At 32.6% G+C, this 21,660-nt stretch overlaps 2 protein-coding genes across 2 annotated transcripts; both read right to left on the bottom strand.

Annotated features, from left to right (window-relative positions):
- Positions 1-204: 204 nt before the first annotated feature.
- On the bottom strand, positions 205-1,428 carry LOC105780099 (protein NETWORKED 3A). Its single transcript, XM_012604220.2, has 2 exons — positions 1,283-1,428; positions 205-1,203 (listed from the first exon to the last, which is right to left on the bottom strand). Exons 1-2 carry the CDS (start codon positions 1,311-1,313, stop codon positions 596-598), a joined length of 639 nt encoding a protein of 212 aa, XP_012459674.1. The 5' UTR covers positions 1,314-1,428; the 3' UTR covers positions 205-595.
- Positions 1,429-9,089: 7,661 nt separating this feature from the next.
- LOC105779938 (RNA polymerase II C-terminal domain phosphatase-like 3) lies at positions 9,090-15,395 on the bottom strand. The gene is made up of 12 exons (XM_012603963.2): positions 14,379-15,395; positions 14,163-14,286; positions 13,989-14,044; positions 13,839-13,899; positions 12,320-13,744; positions 11,435-12,052; positions 11,202-11,348; positions 10,849-11,117; positions 10,653-10,764; positions 10,322-10,579; positions 9,976-10,022; positions 9,090-9,878 (listed from the first exon to the last, which is right to left on the bottom strand). The coding sequence occupies exons 1-12, from the start codon at positions 15,014-15,016 to the stop codon at positions 9,815-9,817; spliced, it is 3,819 nt and encodes a 1,272-aa protein (XP_012459417.1). The 5' UTR covers positions 15,017-15,395; the 3' UTR covers positions 9,090-9,814.
- Between the last annotated feature and the right edge of the window lie 6,265 nt (positions 15,396-21,660).

Here is a 21,660-nt window from a genome sequence, read left to right as displayed (position 1 = left end):
AATATGTGTCTTTATTATGATACTTGGTGTAAACAACATTAGTGAATTGTTAAACCAACCAATAAAAATTCGATACATAAATTTTTTTTCCAAATCATGAAGTCTGCATGGATAATATAAAACAAAAAAATTAAATTAAAAGCAAAATACTAAACATATGATTTAATAATTCAAATACCATATTGAATAATATAGAAATATAAATAGCAGATTAAACAACATGTCAAATATTACTTATCTTCTCAAAAGTATCATATAAATCATACAATAATATCCTCACTGATTCCCTCTCCATATATAAAGGAAAAATTGTTGACTAGTTGAGGAATATATCAGAAAACACACATAACCAGCAACTTTCTTATTGGGACAAATGTACTCGTATTTCAATCCTACCACATAGTTAGCAACCCTACAAACAAATGCTGAGCACCAAAAGAATTACAGCACATGATATATAGTAGTAGCAGTCTTAGTCTTAAACACACCCCCAAAAAAATAAAAATAAAACCCTCACAAAAGTTTCAATTAACAATCATAAACTGGAACTGATCAAATGCATGCAAGAGAAAGCAATTAACCTATATGGATATAGCTAGGTAAACCTTCCAAGGAATAATCTCTTCAGCCTTGATAATAGAGACTTTGTTTTCTTGGGAACTTTATGGCTCTTCTCGTTGTCATCATCCACCACGTTCATTTTGGTACCAAGTAGTTCTCTAATCTTTCCTCTCTTCTCATCATTTCTCCTTATCAACTCAGCCTGCTGGCTTAAATTATCCTCTACCACCAGTTCTGAAACCTTGAACCTCAGTTCATTCCACAGCTTCTCATTCTCCATTAACTGAGAACCATCACTTATATTGCGCTGGAATGTAACACCATTCACGTTCTTCGAGGTCTTGGTCGGGTCTGCTGGCCCTTTTGAGGGATCATGATGGAATTCAATCTCATGTTCAGGATCTTCAGCTCTGGCTTCTTCATGTTCTTCACCTTCAACATGGTTTTGCAGTCCTTGGTTGTTGAGTTGGGATCTCAGCTGATCATACTTCTCGGCTAACGAGCGGTATGATTTCTGCAAGTCTTCCACCATTTCGATGAGCTCGGGTCTCTTTTGATAGTACATTTCAGCCCGCTTAGCGAATGTATCTCCAGCATCTTGCACGATAATGCTAAGTATGGCATTTATCTTCATATCCAACTCTGCATAAAGGATTAATAAATCCGTGAATGAAACTATTCTACAGCAACATAACTTTACAATACGAAATTTAAATATTACCATTGGAGGCAGTGAGATTAGAGTATTCCATTGAATCTAATATCTATCGCCACTAAGAACTGAACACTAATAAAAAGCATGCAGAAGAAGAAGAAACTTTAAATGGGACAAATGGGTATTGAGATGCGTATGGTTGAAGAAAAAGTTTAGTTTCCTTCCTGTGTGAGCCAAGGAATGTGATGGGAGCTTGTGTCTCATTGAAGCAAAAGCAAATGCAACAACAACAACTCAAAGGGACCAGACCAGGAAGCCACTATAGACCAGTTAACATGCATGGGATGGGCCCAAACCAAGAGTAACCGTATATCCCTATCAACTTTGTCAATGATTACTACCCTTTAACAAATAACGAACACACCACTTAATTAATTAGTACATCAATCCTCATACATCTGATTATTGTGGAAGATTATAAGCATAGATTCCCATCAACATCAACAAACAAGAAAAAGATTACCAGAAAGAATAGTTTGAAGCCATTGAGATTGCTGGCGGAGAACTTGGCTGTCCACCCGAGATAAAACTGCAGTCTGATGTTGTTGCTCTTCTTTTTCCATAAAGGTAGCGTCGTCTCAACAATTGCTTGAGGCTTGCGAAACGGTAATTGTTGGATTACTTAGACTACTGAATCTCTATTAGTTAATTAATTCGATTTTTCTTTTCTTTTAACCAAATTATTTGGTTTAACAGAAATTCGATTTTTTAGTTTTTATATTTATATTCAACCATCTAAAGTTATCTGTTTAGGACGCTCTACAATCTTGAATTCCAGATTTGAAACGTTAGGGTGTTAAATTTTAATTCATATTTTTATTGAAGACTGATAATATAGATTTTTTTTATAAATATGAATTTCCAAAGTTTAATGTGTAATTTTATACACTAACTTTAATTTTGTACAAATTTATACATGAAATTTTGATTTTCACAAGTTTTCATAAATTATTAACACGATTAATTATATAACATCATCTTATGTTTATATATTACATACACAAATAATTATATTCATCCAATATAAAATAAATTAATATATATTTATTTAAATGTGCATATGATTAAATCAAAATTAAAGTTTCATATATACATTCGAACTATAGTCAAAGTTCATATATCAAACTATACGTTGAATCAAAATTCATGTGTAATTTTGAAATTTATCCCTGTTAATAATTACACTTGCAATGAGCATTGCACACACATAATTGTCATATAAAGGTAGACCATTGATCCTTTGTGTTAGATACGAGGAGAAACCTGTATTTACCGGTTCCAAAACCCTTTTTGTAAAATATTATCATTTAATTTTTTTTGAATAATCTCATTATAAGTAGGAGGCCAATACACTTCAGCGCACTCGAACCCGCATTCTATTGCATTGACAATAATACCCATACCAATCGACCTAAAATTCAATCGGCTATTATCATTTAAAGTTGAATTCACTTTTTAAATGGGGTTTTAAAGGTAAAAACTGTTTTTTTTTTTGAAAATTCTATCTTTTATATTTTAATTTTATTGCGAATCATGTCATTAATTTAGTGACAAATTTGTGTGAATTTCAAATTTATTTATACAAAGTTAAATCTTTGTATTTATAAATTTTTGCCCTTACTTATTCACTCGTATTAAAAATATATTATAAATTTATCCTTCGTTTATATAAATCATAAATTATAAATATTCACTCAAAAAGATAAAAACGATAGATACAATATTAATAATTTAATTTGAATACAGTAAATATATGAATTACAGAAAGAAAAGAAAACTGGATTATTATGACTGGAGTCAGTTTAGGCCCCATTACCTTTGAGGAGAGGCATTAGAATATCATTAGTGGGGTCTCTGAAATGCCCCATTTATAGGCCATTACCACTCACAAGTTCAAAATTCCAATCATATTCAAATTGGGGCTAAAAGAAGACATTTTTCTAAAAGGAGTTTTTCTATAATTAATGGGTTAGAATTAGAATTAACATAACATGACCATAATAAATTATAAACCTAAACTGAAATAAATATAAGCATATCCCATACATTGTAAAATTGAAGTCTAGACAACCCACTACATGTAGAAATGGTAGAAATCAGAAAGATTTAAACATGTTTCTTTGCTAAAAGAACACATTACAAACATACTTTTAATTAGTTAATTAATATTTGTTTTTTTTATGGTGTGTACTTCGTATTTATTGGACTATTCGTAGGCAGTTAGAAGGACGATTGACGAGCAATCGAAGAAGGCCAAAAATAGGCTCAATGTCATGACGAGGAACGTCGAGATGACGCGGTGGATGACATCACGATGTGGCGACGTGTTCCCACATAAATTGGGTCTTTTCTCACAGTTAAGCTCTGCTATCTTTTTCAAGTTGAACTCTGATTAATTTAGGAATATTTTAGTCATGTTAGGACTTTAATATTAACCTATTTAAAGGGTCTTTGTAACCCTATTTTAGAGAGTTGATAGAATATCTCTTATGTGAGATTTGATGAAGAGTTTTGGGGAGAGTTTTTGACAAAGCTTTGTATTTGGGTTTTGGATTTTTGCTCTTTTGGATTATTTTCTCCATCTTGTACTCTTTGTTGGTTTGCCGAATTAGTGAAGTCTTCTTTATCCGTGGTTTTTTATCCTCTTAATTGAGGATTTTCTACGTAAATATTTGTATTCAATCTTCACATTTTCTATTTCGTTGTTTATAAGGTCGATCCCAACATTCTTCAATTTAAGTTACCTTTTAGAATTCAAAAATAAAAAGATTTACCCTATCACTTCAAAATAAAATGATATAAGATTTGTCTTCAAATATTAATCTAGATCAATTTAAATTATTAATGTATAATGATAAATTTAGCTTCTAATGTTTACCTATTTCTTCTTCTTCTTTTTTCATTTTGGTTCTAATTATTTTCTTTATCACTTTGGCCATCAACCTTCAAATTTTAATTAAAATGCTCTGCTTTAGATGTAAAAGTTGACTGAAATGTTAAAATTTTAATGGCACTTACATAGATAATTTTTGAAAATTGTTAATTTTTATTATTTTTTTGAAATTTTATTAAGTACATGTGAATTGCCACATGAGTAGTCACGTTAGTGACTTTAAAATTTTATAGTCCAATCAATTTTTCCATCTAAAAGAAACAAATTAACTAAAATTTGAAGATTAAGGGACTAAAATGATCAAATAAGTAAGTGTTAAAAACTAAAATTTTCACTATACCGATGAAACACATGGAATGTAAAGGCTTTGAAAAGGAACTATAACAAGCTATAATTATGATATTTTTTTTGTATCAAAGTAAATATTATTAAAAGCTTTCCTAGTTGAAGTATTGTGAAGATGGGACATAGACAATGCTTGGAGGCTACTACATGTCGGCCTTCTTACTTGTCAAGTAAACGACTGGTGTTATAGGTCGAAATATATGCAATACGTGGGATGGTATGTAGATGCTTGTTTAGGGAAAACAAGTTGGTCAAATATGGTTTGTATTATAACTTCATTTGGAAACGTGACTTAAGTGTCAGAGAAAATTTTTTAAATTGCAATCGTGTAACTAGTCTTTTTGAATTTCATTTGAATGGGTTTTAGATGAAAAGTATATTTAGATAAAGGGATTTATGGCTAAATGATCCACAACAAAAAGATTCATCACTCGAAATTATTTAAGAAACATATCTTAAATGTTTAAGTTTGGATTAGCCAAAAAAAAAAAAACACCTTTGACTAAAGCAAGATGAATAATTTAGGAGAAATTGGTTCTCTAAATTTAAATTCATGGGGCTAACTGGGCCTAACTTCTTTGTTGGGGGAGTTGATTGACCGTGTCTCTTTGGGATTATCATGTGGCATATCTAGAAGAATCAAAACTTGTTTGTTTTTCAAGGCACTTCGTGTAGTGTTGATGAGATAATTAAAATTTCCTACAACTAGATGAAGCAGTATTCCTCAGTTTCAAGGATCTCACCTTATGAATCACGAAGTTATCTTTCTAATTGGCCTACAACTAGCAACTGGGTGTGTTTGAATACTGATGGTTTGGTTTGGTTGGACGAGGGCTTTGCAGTTGATGGAGGTTGTGTGAGGGATCATAAGGGTGAGTGGATCATTGGGTTCGCTAGATATTTGGGTAACTGTACAATGTTGGAATCGGAGCTTTGGGGGATCTTGGATTGGTTGAACCTTATCTTGGATAGGCGCTTCGAGAATCTTCTTATCCAAACAGATAGTATTGAAACTATTAACGCAATCATGGAAGGTACTTTGGGAAACTCTAATTCTACCATAGTCAAGAGAATTCATCAGACTCTAAAAAGGGTGAAACAATGGGAAGTTCAGCATATTCCCAAAGGAGACAACTTAATTGCTAATAGTCTGGCCAAGACAGTTCGTACTAGAAAATTAAGTTTAAAACTGTTTGAGGACTCTCTTTGAGAGTTTCTTTCAAAAAAAAGTTCATGCAACATGCTGATTGTCAAGTGAAAGGATCACTTATGCAAATAGAGCAGTAATTAAAAGATTTGTTCGAGGTCTCTCTTGATTTTACAATATTTTGGGTGATCCTTAGATCTCATTTATAACATGCATGCTTAAGGTCACTAAGCTTAAATTAAATCTTTGCCATCAAGGCCTTGAGATTCGATTAACCATAACTTTATTCATCAAATGATCAAATTCAAAGAAAGCTAAACCTAAATTCCTCACTTCTTGTCCAAATAGTTAGCATTTGACTTAAATCTAGTTCCTGTGAAGTGAAAAGTGTATCACACAAGCTCAAATATCATTTTTATTAAGGTTATAGTGCAAATCTATCACTTTAGTAGAGTGAATATTGAAATTTATCATTATATTTTATTTTTATTGGTAATTTGCTATTATATTTTAAAATATAAGCAAATTTACAGCTCAACTTTAATTTTTAAAATAAAATTTGCCATTTAATATTGATTTTGATGGTTTGAAAACAAAATATAACAAAAAATCATTTAAATATTTTATTTTAATAGTTAACAATAAATTAATAAATTAACTTCAATTTTCATTTAACGGAAGACTTGAAAAATTAAAATATAAAAGGAAAACTAATTTTATTTTTATAAATGAGAGTTTTTATTCATATTTAAAATTATATTAATTAAATTTTCATTTTCATTATTAAAAATATTTAAAATATTTTTATTGAATTTGTCCTCAAGTTATTTAAAATAAAAATTGAATGGTAAAATTTAATAAAAATCAAACTTAAGTTTCAAATTTCAATCAAGCAGGTAAAATTCAAAATAGAGTCAAAGAGAGGTAAATTTAACTTTAATTCAAAACTACAATGGAAAATATCAATAAAACTAAATTATAGTGGAAATTTTTAATTTTACTTAAATATATAGACAAATTTACGCATTAGCTCTTTTAATTATTTTATAATTTATATAAATAATTTTTTATTTTTGTACAAATATATACATTCATTATATTCAAATAAATAAACTAAATATTTTAAAAGGCAAATGTTTAATGAATAGGGAAATGAAATTTTTACCCTTGGTCTAGTAAGACTCACTTAACCTTCTGCTTAATAAGGTGTTGGAATTTATAGGTAGAAATTTAAGTAACAAGAGATGAATAGACATCATATTCATAAAAGATCATATTTAATGTGATTCATCTTTTGCCTACACTCATGATCTTAAAATGGATAAACATCACTATCTCCTAACTTTTCTACACATAAATCACTAACCCTCCTCATCAAAACATTTTATAAGCATTACATCTTCTAAATGCTATATCTTAGTCTGCATTTTACTTTAACACCACTAAATTTTATTCACTAAGATTCCTACCTATTAAAAATATCTTTTTTATTCAATAAATTTAACTATCTATTAAACTTGGGGTAATAGAACTACACGAGAATCATGCTCAAATACTAGCAATCGAAATTTGGGTCAATATCTAACCATCTCCACTTGGACTCCAATTCCATCAAAGCATATTTGGCCTTCAATCTTTAACATCAATTCACTTATATAGATAAAAAAAAAATCATTAAAGCACCGCTAGATCAATTAAGATTTGCAACAAATCTTCTCTCACATGTCCACAACGTTACACCCACATTAACTTGTAATTTTTGCACAACTAAAACTATACACCTTCCCCACAACCATGCGTGTGTTTTGCACTGATAAAGTTACAAACTTCCTTGCACAGATTCTTTAAGAATTACATCTATCATCTATTTTTTTTAATTCTAAAAGCTAAACTCTAATCTCTATTCATGAGAACTATCATTTGATCACTGATAAATCTTTTTTATTATGATTTCATCTTTATCAATATCAAGTAAACTTAACTATAAAAGTAATCCTAATTACACTAGAACCTTAATTAAATATTGTCAATTAGAATTCAAGTCAATATCTAACATAGGTGCCCCATTAGAAAAGCAGTTTGAAATCAAATGTGCTAAGTAGATTCCCAACTAGGAATAGCAATGGGGTGTCACAGGACAGGAACCCTTAACCAATAAAATTAGACTAAAATCCTAATTAACTATTACCATTTAGAATTTTGATCAATATCTAACATAAGTGTCCATTGAAAAAGTAGTTTGACTGGAATATGCTAAGTACATTCCCAACTAGGAACGGCAATTGAGTGTCGCACGGCGAGGATTACCTCGTCCACCCCTACATGTTTGTATGAATGTTAAAACATCAACATCCATGGATATCAATTATATTCATAATCCCTCTACACTGCTCCACATCGCTCCACCACTTTTCTTTCACTAATGATTTTTCAATTTAATATTGTAAAAATATATATTTATAATTTATCTGCAAACAAACGTTCAATGTATATAATTCTTTAAACAGATGTATAATATATATTATTTAAAAGGTTCAAAAGGGACCAAACCAAGAAAAACCTCTCCATTAACGTAATATCCGCAAAACATAAAAAAAAGGGGGGGAGCTTAAATGCCTCCGTGAAATCTTAAAACATTTCACTTAATTGATTTTAAACCATTTTTATTTTTTATCTTAATCATTTCTACTTCTATATTTTAGGCTACTAAATCGATAGTAACTTATAATAAATATTAAAATATTTCTAACTTTTACTTCATTTATTTGATGTTTAAAATATTGAATGTTAAAGATTTACAATTTTAAATTTTCTATATAAATATAAAAACAAATTTGTACGTGTATATAATAAAGATTTTATTAAAATCCTTTTTAAAAAAAAGCTTTCTATAAAAAATATATATCTGAAAATTAGTAAAAAATACAGAATCAAAATCTCCCATGCAGTAAAAACTTGACTGAATGGGTGTGTGTTTTACTCTGAAATTTTTTCTATCGTTTTCCAATTTTCAAGAAGCAAACACGCTGTAAAACCATGCAAAAAGTAAGACGGACAAGCAAAAAACACAAGAATCTCTTGCATTTTACGTAGTTGACCAGTTGAGTAGTGGTCCTAAAGATTTTTTTTTGTGCGGAATCTCTCCTACGTCATAGCCACACGTATGTGGCAGGGCCGTAGACAAGGCAAAATCTTAGTTATCAAGCATAGGCCCTGAGAAGCACATTTGACTTCCACTACTTGGTCCTTTCCTTCATTCCTTCTTTTCGTATTGTCCGTTTTTATTTTATTTCTAGTTATACCTTCCACACCCTCAAAACCATAACCTTCTCCAACTAATTCGGAACTACACAATTATAGCCCTTTCTGAATCCCACACCCAGGACTTCACGGTCCACCAAAATTAACAACCACAAAACAAATAATAATGAATAATAATAAATAATATATTACATTTTAGAATTAAAAACACTATCTGTTGAGATTCTTATGTTTCAATGCTAGACAGTACAGCCCCTAAATCCCACGCCGCACCTACTCCGATTTGCTCAATCACCCCAACCTATTCGTTTGGCTACCATCTGCTCAATCACCCCAACCTATTTGGTTGGCTACCATCAAGCTCTCCTCTCTTGACATTCCTTTCATTTCTAATCATCTTTGATTTCATTTTACTTTTAACACTCACTCCTTTCAACTATTTTTTTTCCCTTCAATTAATTGCATTTCATTTTTACAAAGTTAGGCATTTGGCAGTTCATTAGTACCGCAAGAGAGTTGAGCATTAATGAAAGCTCCCCTTTTAACCATGCTCAACCAGGTCATCTTTTCAAATCCTAAAAAGCCATCATTAAGGGGAATTTGCAGCTCTAAGGGCAGAAAAAAATTTCTATGCACTCTGTCAAAATCAAACCGGTTCATGTAACTCCTTTCATCAGGTTGGCAATCGAAGGGGGAAAGTCTGCAATTGCCAACCAAAGAGAGTGGACAATGTGTTAAAAAGTGAAAATCACGGGGGGTGCTCTCCATCCCAACGTCAACCAACCCCAAAAAATACCTGACGGTTTTCCATCTCCCACTTTCTTGTATTTGACTCTTGATTTTTATCAGGTATTAGTTTTATCAGGAAAATGATTAGGGAGGTGGTGATTATTTATGGTTTAATGGCAAAGTCATGCTCATTTGCCCTCCTATAGAGCAGTGCTGATGCTTCCACCCTGTATTTTTTATTTAAAGGGAAAAAAAAGGTGTCAAGTCTAAAAATGCTAATAATTGCCATTATACAAGTAAATTAACAAGTATAAACAATCTCACCAGCCCGGGTGAACAACAAATTTTCCAGTAGATAGAGCCCAATTCACCTGTTAAAAACAAAATCATGAATCAGATTTGCTTAAAGCTACATGATCACAACTGAAACAAAGAGCTCAGATTTCCCATGCTATAGTCAATGAATCCAACAAGAAAAAAGTTTGTTTGCAGAAAAATCTTAAGGCAAGAAGCATTTACAAATAATTGTCTAGCAGAAAATACACATGAAAATTAAGCAACTCGGATTCTGATAAGGTTGACTACAATTCTCTTGAACAATGCCACCACGAAAAACTACTATATTTAAGCAATTAAACTTAGAAAAAACTGAATACACAAGTGTCAGTACCTTGTCTGTTCCGAGAGAGTTAGCCACCACATGTGTAACATGCTCATCTATCTGATTTGTGCACACAGCCCCAAATTGCTCCGCTGTCTGCCACAGTGGATGTAGGTGAGGATTGGCTTCACCTACAGGAAACACCCTGCTAAATACTATACGACAACCAGACAAAATCTTCCTTTGTTCTGTTGCTAGGATATTTCTAACATCCAGATCATCTAAATTCTGATGTGAAAAGAAATTCTGGTGTATTCTCTCAATAACCTATTTCAACAAAAATAGCGGTCAGACATTAATTTTTCATAAATGACTATATGAAGCAAAACAGTCTTCTCACCGCCAAAGAAGAAGCCAAAGTCCCATCTTCAGGTCGCTCATCATGGTCTATCTCAAGAAGAGATGGACCTAAAAGACCAAATTGGCGCCTACTACAAGGAAAATAAGTATACCTGTGCAAATCATGATGGAAGGGCACAAGATCAACACAGTGGCATGGATCAAAGTACTTGTAAGTTTAAGCAAGACATGCATACCTCTCTACTACAATCAAGTTAAGTTTATTATGAGGCCAGACTCTCACAGAGTCATCAATGATAACCACAGATGATTCCATACCCAGAACCCCTTCAAGATCCTTACTCCGGGGAACCCTCTCATCACCATCAAAGGGATCACCATCATCACCCCTAGAAATAACTCGTCCAGCAAACAAAACCCCTTTTGGGTCAAGCACTTTTGCCATCTCCGTAGCATAAAGTTTGTTGCCCATCGTATAAAGATGCAGCTCATACAACTTACTAGCCTGAAATAGTAAGAGAGAATCAGTGTCAATTAAAAATCAGGTCCTAGGGAGTAGTAGAGCCAAGGAAGAACTCAAATGACTTGCCTTCTCTAAGAAATTCCAGATTCCAGGTCGCAATTTGGTCCACATTCCCATATGGTGAAAGCGGAAAAGATGTCTCTGTGGTTTTTCACGATCCTGTTCCTCTTTCTTTCTTAAGATTTCTTCATGTACTGGGTCTACTTCAATAAACTGCGAAGACAAAAGTTAAAAGGCTTGAATAAGAAAACCAGAATTTTTTTGAGAGAACTGCTAAGACTTTATTTACAACAACTCACTTTGGCTGAATTAAGAAGTGTATGATCCAGATCCAGGACAAGACAGAGTTTGCGAGCAGCAAACATTTTCTTTTGCTCTTCTATCCTCCTTGCCCTTTCTCTCTGGATAGCTGCCTTTTGCCGGTCATCATATTTTTCAAAGAGATGTTCGACATCTCCCCATGCATTCTGTGAAGGAGGAGGACATGTTACACCTGCTTCAGGCGCTGTACCAGTCCCAGTCTGCTGATCCTCAGAATTAGAACCTTTTGTGTTCTTATCCGCAGTTTCAGACTTCACTTGTATTGGTTGGGAGACTAAATTCTGGGACACTGCTGGCAGACCGGCAAATGATTGCGGACCAGACATCATGCCAGCAATATTTTTTAGACTTTGGGTAAATTGCTGGGCAATATCTGGGGGTGGAACAAACTGACATTGTATTGGCTTAGCTTCTATCTGATTCTCAAGCTGTTTTTGGGCATTCATATTATCCTTGCTTCCCTGGGTACTTGATGCAGGGGAGGTCCCATTAGTTTTTAATTGATCAGGTCCTACACTACCGCTCTTTTGAAGCACGTTGCCATGGAGAACACGGCGGGGATCACGAGGTTTCATGCGAATTTTGCAAGACTCATCCTGGAAGGTCATCAATTGAACATCAGGACCAAAAATGAGATATGTGAATAAATATTATTTTTCATGCGTTCAACTAAAGGCAAGTTAATTGTATTTATCTTCATCTGCTTGAAACCTAGAAATGGTATGAAGAGAGACTTGCCAAAGAGGCCGATGCTTAAAACAGGTACGACTTTGCACATTTTTAGCATTTCATTTTATATGTGTATGTATGTGCACTTAAAAATATGTATATATTTATGTGTAAATATAAAATGAGGTACTCACCAAAGGAGGACCCTGAAGATTTCCTGCAGGTTTTGACAAAGTACCAGATGAGCTTGAGGGAACAACGTTAACAGAGGGCGAGGGAATAACATTTGCTGGGGGAATGACTCCCAGAACTGGATTTGAGCTTGGCTGATACAATGTATTTTTTAGAGGATCAGGAGTTTTCTGCTGGGATTCAGATGGTAATCTCTGCTGTTGTCCCATCTTAAGTATATTTATCAGCATGGTAGGATTTACTGCAATATCTTTCAACAAAGCAGGCAAGGAAGGGTTACTCATGCCTGTCAGTGGCACCTGCTCATTTTTGTTGACAGTCGTATTGGTTTTTCCACTTAGAGTACTTGAACAAGTTACTCCATGTTCCATTTTCCGGGAATTGGAATCCAAAGTCTCCATGGTTTGGTTTCTGTTTGTTATCTGAGACTCACAATTATCAGTGTCCTCTAACCACCCACCATTTCCAGACACAGCTTGAACATCCCTAACCCCAAAATTTTCCAACTCGTTCTTCTGTCTTTTGGGTGCAGGACCATCTAAAACAGGTTCTTCCGTGCTCTTTTTCTTTCTTGGATCCATTATTCCACTAACAGGTGGCACTTTAGATGCATTATGCAAGGGCCGTTGGTTTAGATCCAAAGCACTCACATTAGAGTTGGCAAACCGAAGTCTAGGGTCTCTGCTTTTTGCTGAAGCTTTTGACAGTATATTAGATGCAGAACTCACAGTCACAGGTGTGGCATTTTGAGTTGTAAACTGTCCCTGCATGCTGGAAGTCGAACTGGCACTATCAATATGAGGTGCCGAGGAAACAATTGGATGCCCCATAACAGGCAGATTTGGTTTAAAATTACCAATGCTGGAGGAACTAGAAACCTCCCCACCAGTATCACAACCCTCATCACCGGATTCTTCAGAAGGGGTTGGGCTAGGAAGTCTATCACTTGAAAAGAAAGAACCTCGACCAAATTTTCTTTGATAGCTGGAAAAGGCTTTGAGGGCATCCGTTTCATAAGGATGCATTTTATTACGTTCTGCATCAGGCAAACCCTTAGCCATCATAAATCCAGATCTAACCATACCATCTCCAGTAGTCAATGGCCTGAGTACAGGTAAACATGGTGTTGTTTCTCGAGTAGGCGAAGGAAGGCTGTCTGCATCATGATCCTTGTGAAGGTCTAGCAGGGGTAGTGAAAGACCTTTGTTCCTAAAATTAGGTACTCCAGGCTTTAAAGCTTCTGTTAAAATATTTGGCATATTATGAATTTCGGAATCAACAGATAAAGGCAACTTATTTGTGACGGTCAAATCATGACCAACATTTTCAGCTAAAGCATCAGGATCCTTCTTATTAACAATCTTAATCTCTTTCTCTGAGTCAATTGCTCTAGCAGGGGAATTCAGCGATAGCAGCATCACCTCTATCTGTAAAGACAGACAACTGTGTTTAAGCTAGCCATAAACACAACAATCTTACAAAGCTAATAGTTTATAAACTAGTAAGTCATGAACAACACACCTCTTTCATCTTGTCAAGAGGAAAGAGAGGAGGATCAAAACCCTTTACGACAGAAAGTAGCCTGTTCCCAAAATGCAAAAGAAGGAGATAACTAAGCAATTTGATTTGATAAAAGAACAACAGAGAAAAGCTATTAAAACCAATAAATACCTTGATAAAATGGACACATTCTGCTCCTTCAAATTACTATTTAGAGCAACGAATGCCTGCAATGAAAATAAATCAGACTCCGCAACATTTGCAATCAGCATTTCATAAATTAACAAAAGTTTTTATGCAACCGTCAGAGCAGAACTATTAGAAAATAACTCCTGGATGTCTTACAGAATTAACTGCTCCTAATGCCAGTTCAATAAGGGTGTCCTTTGTGGGAACACCATATTCAAATACCAATCCTTGCAAGCTCTCCAAAGCATTCTGCAGTCTGGAACAAACTACTTCGAACGATCTACAAAAAGAAAAAATGCAATCATTCAACATGAGTCATCTTACTCGCTAAGATTAAGTAATAAGGTAGTCCTTTCAATGCAGTATTCATACTTCTCTGCTTCAATCACAGTAATCCCTTCCAGTACTCCCCGAATCAGGTTAACTCGCTTTTCCAACTCATCCGAGATACCAACATTACCATCCTCACTACTCAAAACCCTTTCTTTCACTGGTTCTGAATCCAAATCAATCTCCCCCTCCTCCAACTCCCCTTCTTCTTTGTCAAGATTCACAATCTTGTCTTCCTCCATCTCGTCCCCAGTATCATCGTCAATCACGACTCTATCAGCTGAATTTCCGCTATAGCCCTTCTCCTCTTTGCTATTTACAGAAGCCACCGAAGACGAGGGTGACGATCGCTTGGAGTTGTTGTTCTCGTCTTGTTGTGGTTGTTGTTCAAGCTCCTTAACAAAAATATCATTGAGAGGTTTGTTCTGAACTGCTTGTGCCCAAGCAAAATTATACAAACCCGAAGCATACCCTCGAATAACCGAAGGGTATTTGCACAGATCCTGCATTGTCCAAACTCTAGAATTCGAATTCGCTTCCCCTCCTTTCGACGATTTCGATTCCTTCAAAATCTTAACCTCTTGCTTGTTAAAATCTTCCTCACTGATCTCCTCTATCGAAGCCGAATCCGAAATTTCACCTTCTTCAACATCCTCCAATTTGATTTCATCTTTTCCCATCTGACCTAGGGTTTCCCTTTTTCTTTTCTTTTAATTTACTCCAATCAATCCTATTAGACCCAAAACCAAACATATATTTATAAAACCAGTTCCTTTTTTCCAATAAAAAAAAAAGAAATAAATCGATGCCAAATCCCTAGCTCGTCAAAAGAAAACCAAAAATCGACGAAATTTTCTTCACTAGATCTAGCGCAATTTCTGGCTAGAAACAGAAAATCAAAAAGAAAATCTCCCACGCAATTGGTTTAGAGTAAATGCTTTAACGCCGATAGATTAAGGTCAGGTTCCCAGACCAAATTAAATTGAAATTTTCTCTTAATTTTCTCAAAGATTTGAACTCAGATCTGGCGATGATCGTTTTGAGGGTTTTAAGATGGTGGCGACAAATGTTATAAGGAAGATGGGGAATCTAGGACACGCAAGAAGTTTAAATCTGGACCATACACGTCAGCATCTATAAAACCTAAAAAAAAAGTTGTTCCTTGGTGAGCGCTAGCGTGATTAACTTGGAATAGTTAAGCGTAGTGGAGACCGGCTATGACTAATGGGTCTTTCTACTCAATTTAGTTGAGATAAAAATATTAAATTTGACAGGTTAAGTCCCTATATTTTTTATAAATTTAGAATTTAGTTCTTATATTTTAATTTTTAAGAATTTAGTTCTTTTACTCCTCATATTTTAAAATTCAAGTTCAATTGTTAAAACTGTTAAAATTATTTTGTTAAATTTAGGTTTATTACAACGTAATATTTTTAGTTACATTGCTACCAAGTGATTATGTATTTATATTTCAAATTGTCATGCGAACAATTTAATAGTCTTAACAATTTGATCTGAATTTTGAAATTTAAAAGTAGAGAGACTAAGTTCCTAAAAATAAAAGTACATGGACTAAATTCTAAAAGTTGTAAAGAGTATAGGGACTTATGGCATATTTTAACCAATTTGAACTTTAAAATAGGTTGAAAACAATTTTTTTTGAAATCTTTACTAACTTTAAACTCTTGATTAAATTGGTGTTTCAAGTTAATCAAACACCAACTTGGTTAAAGAAACTAGAGAATAAGTTGTATTATTATGAGAGTATTTTTGAATAAGTTATATTATTATGAAAATATTTTTATCTCTTTATATTTTTAATAAAATCAATAAAAAACCCACATAAGTGAAATTTGAACTCATGACAAGCACATTTATAAATTCTAAACTTTATCATACCAACAAAAGCTTTATTTTAATTTTGACATTATTTTAATATTTTTACACAAACTTTTTCACACGCGTCATTATATCTTTACTAGCTTTAAACTCTTGATAGAGTTGGAGGTTATTTATACATGTACACATGTATGTTATATTTATGTCTATATTATTAAAAGTTTAACTGATGTATTAACTGATATATGCACATATAAAGTGAAATTTATTAAATGTAATTCATCGAAGCTACTAGTTTCCAATTTTAGAAAACTCAATTAACTTGCAATAAATTTTTGGATGGGATCCATGTATTTTTGGGTTGAGATATCTTCTAACCGATGTTATGGCAATTTTAGTGAAGACTGCGTGAGCAAAAAATTTTGGACAAAATTATTATGGGAATTACGAATTTGGGGGTTTAATTTATATTTAAATCGTATTGGGTTCGATTTTAAGGCATAATTTTAACTATATATAAGCATAATAATGTATTTATTAGGTTTTATATTTTTTGTATTTATTTATAGGATATTTTAAAGTATTTTTAGTTGTTTAAAAGTGTGTTTTTAGTCAACAAAAAATTTAGTTAAACTAGATTTACTTCTTGTTCGGATTAATTAGAGTTTAATTGTACTTAGAAGTTTTATTTTGATGTAATTAACTAGCCTATATAAAGTCTTCTTCATTATTCATTAAGTATGACATTTTCTATTATTTGATTAATAAAAGTACTCTTTAGAGTATTTTATTTTGTAATATTAAATTCTTGTTTTTTTTTTCAGAAGAATCTTTTTACTTAATCTTGTTCAATATTTTGGGAGAAGTTCTTCAAACATAAGGTTGCCAACGGTTCATTCTTGAAGGGTCAATCAGAACCATTGATTGAGTTTTTCAGGAAATCTTTCTTGAAGTGTTTAATCATACATTTATCCTTCTATTCATATCTACTGGTTTATCTATTCCATCTTCCACCTTTTACTTTTCGATTTCTTCATTATCTTTACTATTTAAATTCGTTTAATTCACATTGTTTGTTGTTTTCGTGTTCTTACTATTAGATCTGGTGCCCTAAGTGTAGTATTTTCGTCTTAATACACTTCTAATTTTTTTGAATAAATTGGTTAATAGAAAGTTTAATTGATTATATTAATATACTTTGTATAATTATCCTCATATGATTTTTACACACAAAGAAAAATATAAGTAAATGTTGCTCACCGATTGTCTAATGTTTAAACTAATACTAAGCGGTATTACATGGTCAGATCGTAATACAAAAAGACAACTTATGTTAGTAGACGAGCCTAAACATGCCCTTAGTCTAATAAAAATGAGCAAATTGATTGAAAGACTAATATGCGTCTATTAAGTCCAATTTGGGAGATACTTTGTCTTAGGCATCAGAGCGGATGACTTCTAGAAGATAAAGATATAGATGTGACTAACTAGACTGACAGTATATTAGACTGGACCCAAGAAGAATAGATCCTGAATTTGTTTATGGATTTATTCACTTGTGACGTTCATAGTGTGTCATACCTAAATCCTGATTATATGACGGACTATGTATGCGTGACTCGTATATTTTGGTGTAAGTAAAAACTTGAGTTCAAATAGATAAGGAACCGAAAGCCGATACGTTGGTATACGACTTCTACAGTATGTAGCTTCATTCACAACAGTGGAATTCATAACCTAAGACATGGGTAAATGATATCTTCTCATTGGTATGACATGTTTGATGAAAAGTAAACATGGCTACGGGTCGTTTGTCTTTATGATGAATGACTTGATTACTATTTGATAGTAATTGACTTTTCATGAAGGAAGATGTAATAATTACCATGAGATAAAATAGGATCATATTGAGAGAACAAATATTATCCCAAAGAGATTAAATATATCCTATGAGGGTAACACACTTATGACAAGGTCATTAGATGAGCACTGATCGAGTTGCTTTCGTGATGCTATGTCGTTAGAGAGAGCTCAGTCACGATACTATAGTGGAATGATTTTGTAACTAAATGAGTTTATAATTAATAGGCAAAAATCTAGAACTTAATTATAAATATTCGAGCCTCAATTGCATATGTCCAATCGGTCTCTTCGTTAGCTTGTTGAAACTAGAAATGAATAGAAATATAGAAACGAGAAACATTTGGAAATGAGATGTGGTTTTCTTCCGAATGGAAATGAAAATGGAGAAGTGTAAACATTCGAAAATGAATGTGTTTTCTTCAAAATGAAAATGAAAATGACTTGAAAATGAATTTATATTTTTCAAACTAAATAAAGTTCAAAAATGGAAATAAATCATTTAGTCATAATGAACTGTTGAATGTAGAAATATTTAATATATTTTTATCATAGATTCTTTTACGATAAAGCTGTCATGATTTTAACAAAATTATAATTGGGTTGAGAAGATTATTTAATTGGAAAAATATTAATGTGTTTTTGGGAAATAGAAAAACAAATATCGGGTTGGATCGAATTATAAAGTATTACGTTAAAAGTTAATGAAGTACTTGTAATTGGATTCAATATGAAGAGACGCAAAAGCCTTTCATGTTAATGAAGGGGACGACAAACCCTAGTATTATTAACTACAGTTACCACCCCATATACTCCTAGATAGACTAAGAGTTCATTTTTCTAATTGAAATAAACTTCTACAATTCGACAAGAGCTAGAAGGGTTCTACCTCCTCTCCCTAAAAATAGATGGCACCGGTAGGACTATTTACAAAACTTTAAGATATTGTTACTCTGCTCGGAAATGGAGAGAATTAATTCTCAACTATTGAATCTATTTTCTAGATTAACAATTCTATCGGTTTCTATTCGAGAAGAGATTTTTTGTTTTCACACTTAAACAAAGAAAATTATTTCTAGTTCTATATTTTTATTTGAATCTGTCGAGCCTATACTCGAAGCAGTTCGTGGTATGAGAATAGCAAATAAGGTCGTTTGGTTGAAAGCTGAGAATGACAAGGATCCATCTATCTGAAAACACATGTACGAATTTGGTTTTGGGTTTATTGCTATAAATATCACAAATCGGCTTGGTTTTCAAAATTTTTATTTTTCACTGTGCAAGAAAATCATTTCCGAACTGGATTTTTTCTAACATTTAGGTATCAAGAAAACATCTTCCTAAGCTTAAAAACTCGACTTACTTGTAGTCCAAGACACTAGGATTCAGTTTAGAGCCATTGAGTAGAATCAAGTCTTGTCATTCGAAACAACTTCGAATCATCTTAGGACTTTTGAGACCTTGTGTAGATGTTGCCTTCCTATCATTGACTAAGTTGATGTCACCTATCAATCAAGTTCTAACTCGATTTTACCGTTTCTTTTACCCAAATCTTATTCGTCATCAATTTTCTATAAATTTGCTACATAAACTTTTCACTAATTGGACCAATTTGACATATATAATTAAGACTCAAATAATTTATAATTAAATTTTGATTCTTCGTCTAGTAATTACAACATTATTTGATTATGGAGTTGTTCCATTAAAGTAACATGATTAAATTCTCTTTTATTATATATAGTTACGAAAGTAACTTTATAGATGATTGTCTAATGACCTTGTCATAAGTGTGTTACCTACATAAGATATCTCTCATCTCTTTGGGTTAAATTTGTTCACCCAATATGATCTATTTTTATCTTATGGCAATCATTACGTCTTTCTTCATGAAAAATTAAATTACTAACAATTAGTAATTAAATCATTCGTCTTAGACCAATGATTTGTAGTTGCGTTATTTTTTAATTTATCATGAATGTTAATGAGAGGATACCATTTACCCTTAATTGAGCTAAAAATTCCAATATTGTAAATGAAGTTATGTCGTACAGAAGTCGTATACCAAACATACCAACTTTCAGCTATTTAATTATTTGAACTCGGACTTTTAATGCATCAAAGTATATGAGCCACACACACATAGTCAGTCATTTACTCAAGATTGAGGTAAATCGCACTATGGACATCACAAATGAATTATCCATAAACAAAACTAAGATGAATTAAACTTGGGGTCCTGTTCAATGTACTGTCAATCCAAAAAGTCACATCTTTATCTTTTGAGAGTCAATCACTCCGATACCTAAGATAAGACATCTTCTCAATTGGACTTGATAGACGACATAATAATCCTTTAACTAATTTGCTTAATTTTGATTTATCATACTATAGACCTTTTAGATTACCTACTAATACAAGTTGGCTTCTTGCATTATGTTTCGACCACATAATGCAACTTAGTATTGGTAAACATTATGTAATATGTGAGACAACATTTGTTTATATTTTGCTTTCTGTGCAAAAACCATTGAGGACAAATACAAATGCTATTAATGTGAATAATTGAATTTTATTAAATCAATTTGCTCGAAAAATTAAAAGTACAAATGACGAATAAACTACACTTAGGGCACTAGATCCTAACAAAGAGCTAAAAAATATACCATATGACATACCAACTATACCCAAGAACTATCCAAATTCGTTTATGAGCCACTATCATCTTAATCATTCATTCGTACCAAAGGTCAAATGTGCAGCAATATATACCTCAAGATACTTAACAACAAACAATAACCAATTAACACATACCACCACAATATTTATGTTTCATCATCAATTCAAATTCACATAACATTCTTACAAACAACAATTTAGAATAATAATAGCAAGAAATTAGTTTAAAACAATTCAATTTAATGTATAACATAAGATAATCTAATATTTGAGTTGCACAAATAAATAAATAAAACTATTCAAGCTTTCAGAACCTTCTCCTTGCCCTTTTCCTTCAAGCAATCACTACACGAATTTAAGGTTTTAGCGGCATTTTTAGTGGCATTTGGACAGAAAACGCCACAAGTATTATACATTAGCGGAGTTTATGAGAAAAACGCCACAAAAGGTCAAGCATTAGCGGCACTATGAGAAAAACACCGTAAAGTATCATTTTATTTTAAACAAAACGGCGTCGTTTTGTTCTACTCAATTTTATCCCCAACTCATTTCCACGAAATTCCTTATTTTTTTCCCCTAAAATTTTCCCCAAATCCTTAAATTTATTCCCCAAATCAAATTACCCAAATCTTTCCCTGATCATCTGCTGCATCGCCGTTGACTGTCCCCTCTACTGCATCGCCGTCGACTGTCCCTTTTGCTGCATAGCCGTTGACATTTCTCTGCCGCAACCAATCGGTAAGTTGAGCATTTTATCTCATTTCTGATTTTGATGGGAAAAATGAATGATAAGTAAGTTTTATTTCATTTCTCATCTCATTTGTTCTTGCATTTAGAAGTCTTTTATTTTTTTGATTTTGTCTCTATTAGCTCAATTTTTATTATTTCATTTAACAAAATCATGTCCCTATCGAAACTCGGATATATTATGTTACATAATCATACA

Source organism: Gossypium raimondii, chromosome 4 (assembly GCF_025698545.1).
Source record: "Gossypium raimondii isolate GPD5lz chromosome 4, ASM2569854v1, whole genome shotgun sequence".
Classification (NCBI taxonomy): Eukaryota; Viridiplantae; Streptophyta; class Magnoliopsida; order Malvales; family Malvaceae; genus Gossypium; species Gossypium raimondii.
Note: the sequence above shows the minus strand (reverse complement) of the source record. Positions and strands in the feature narration are given on the sequence as shown.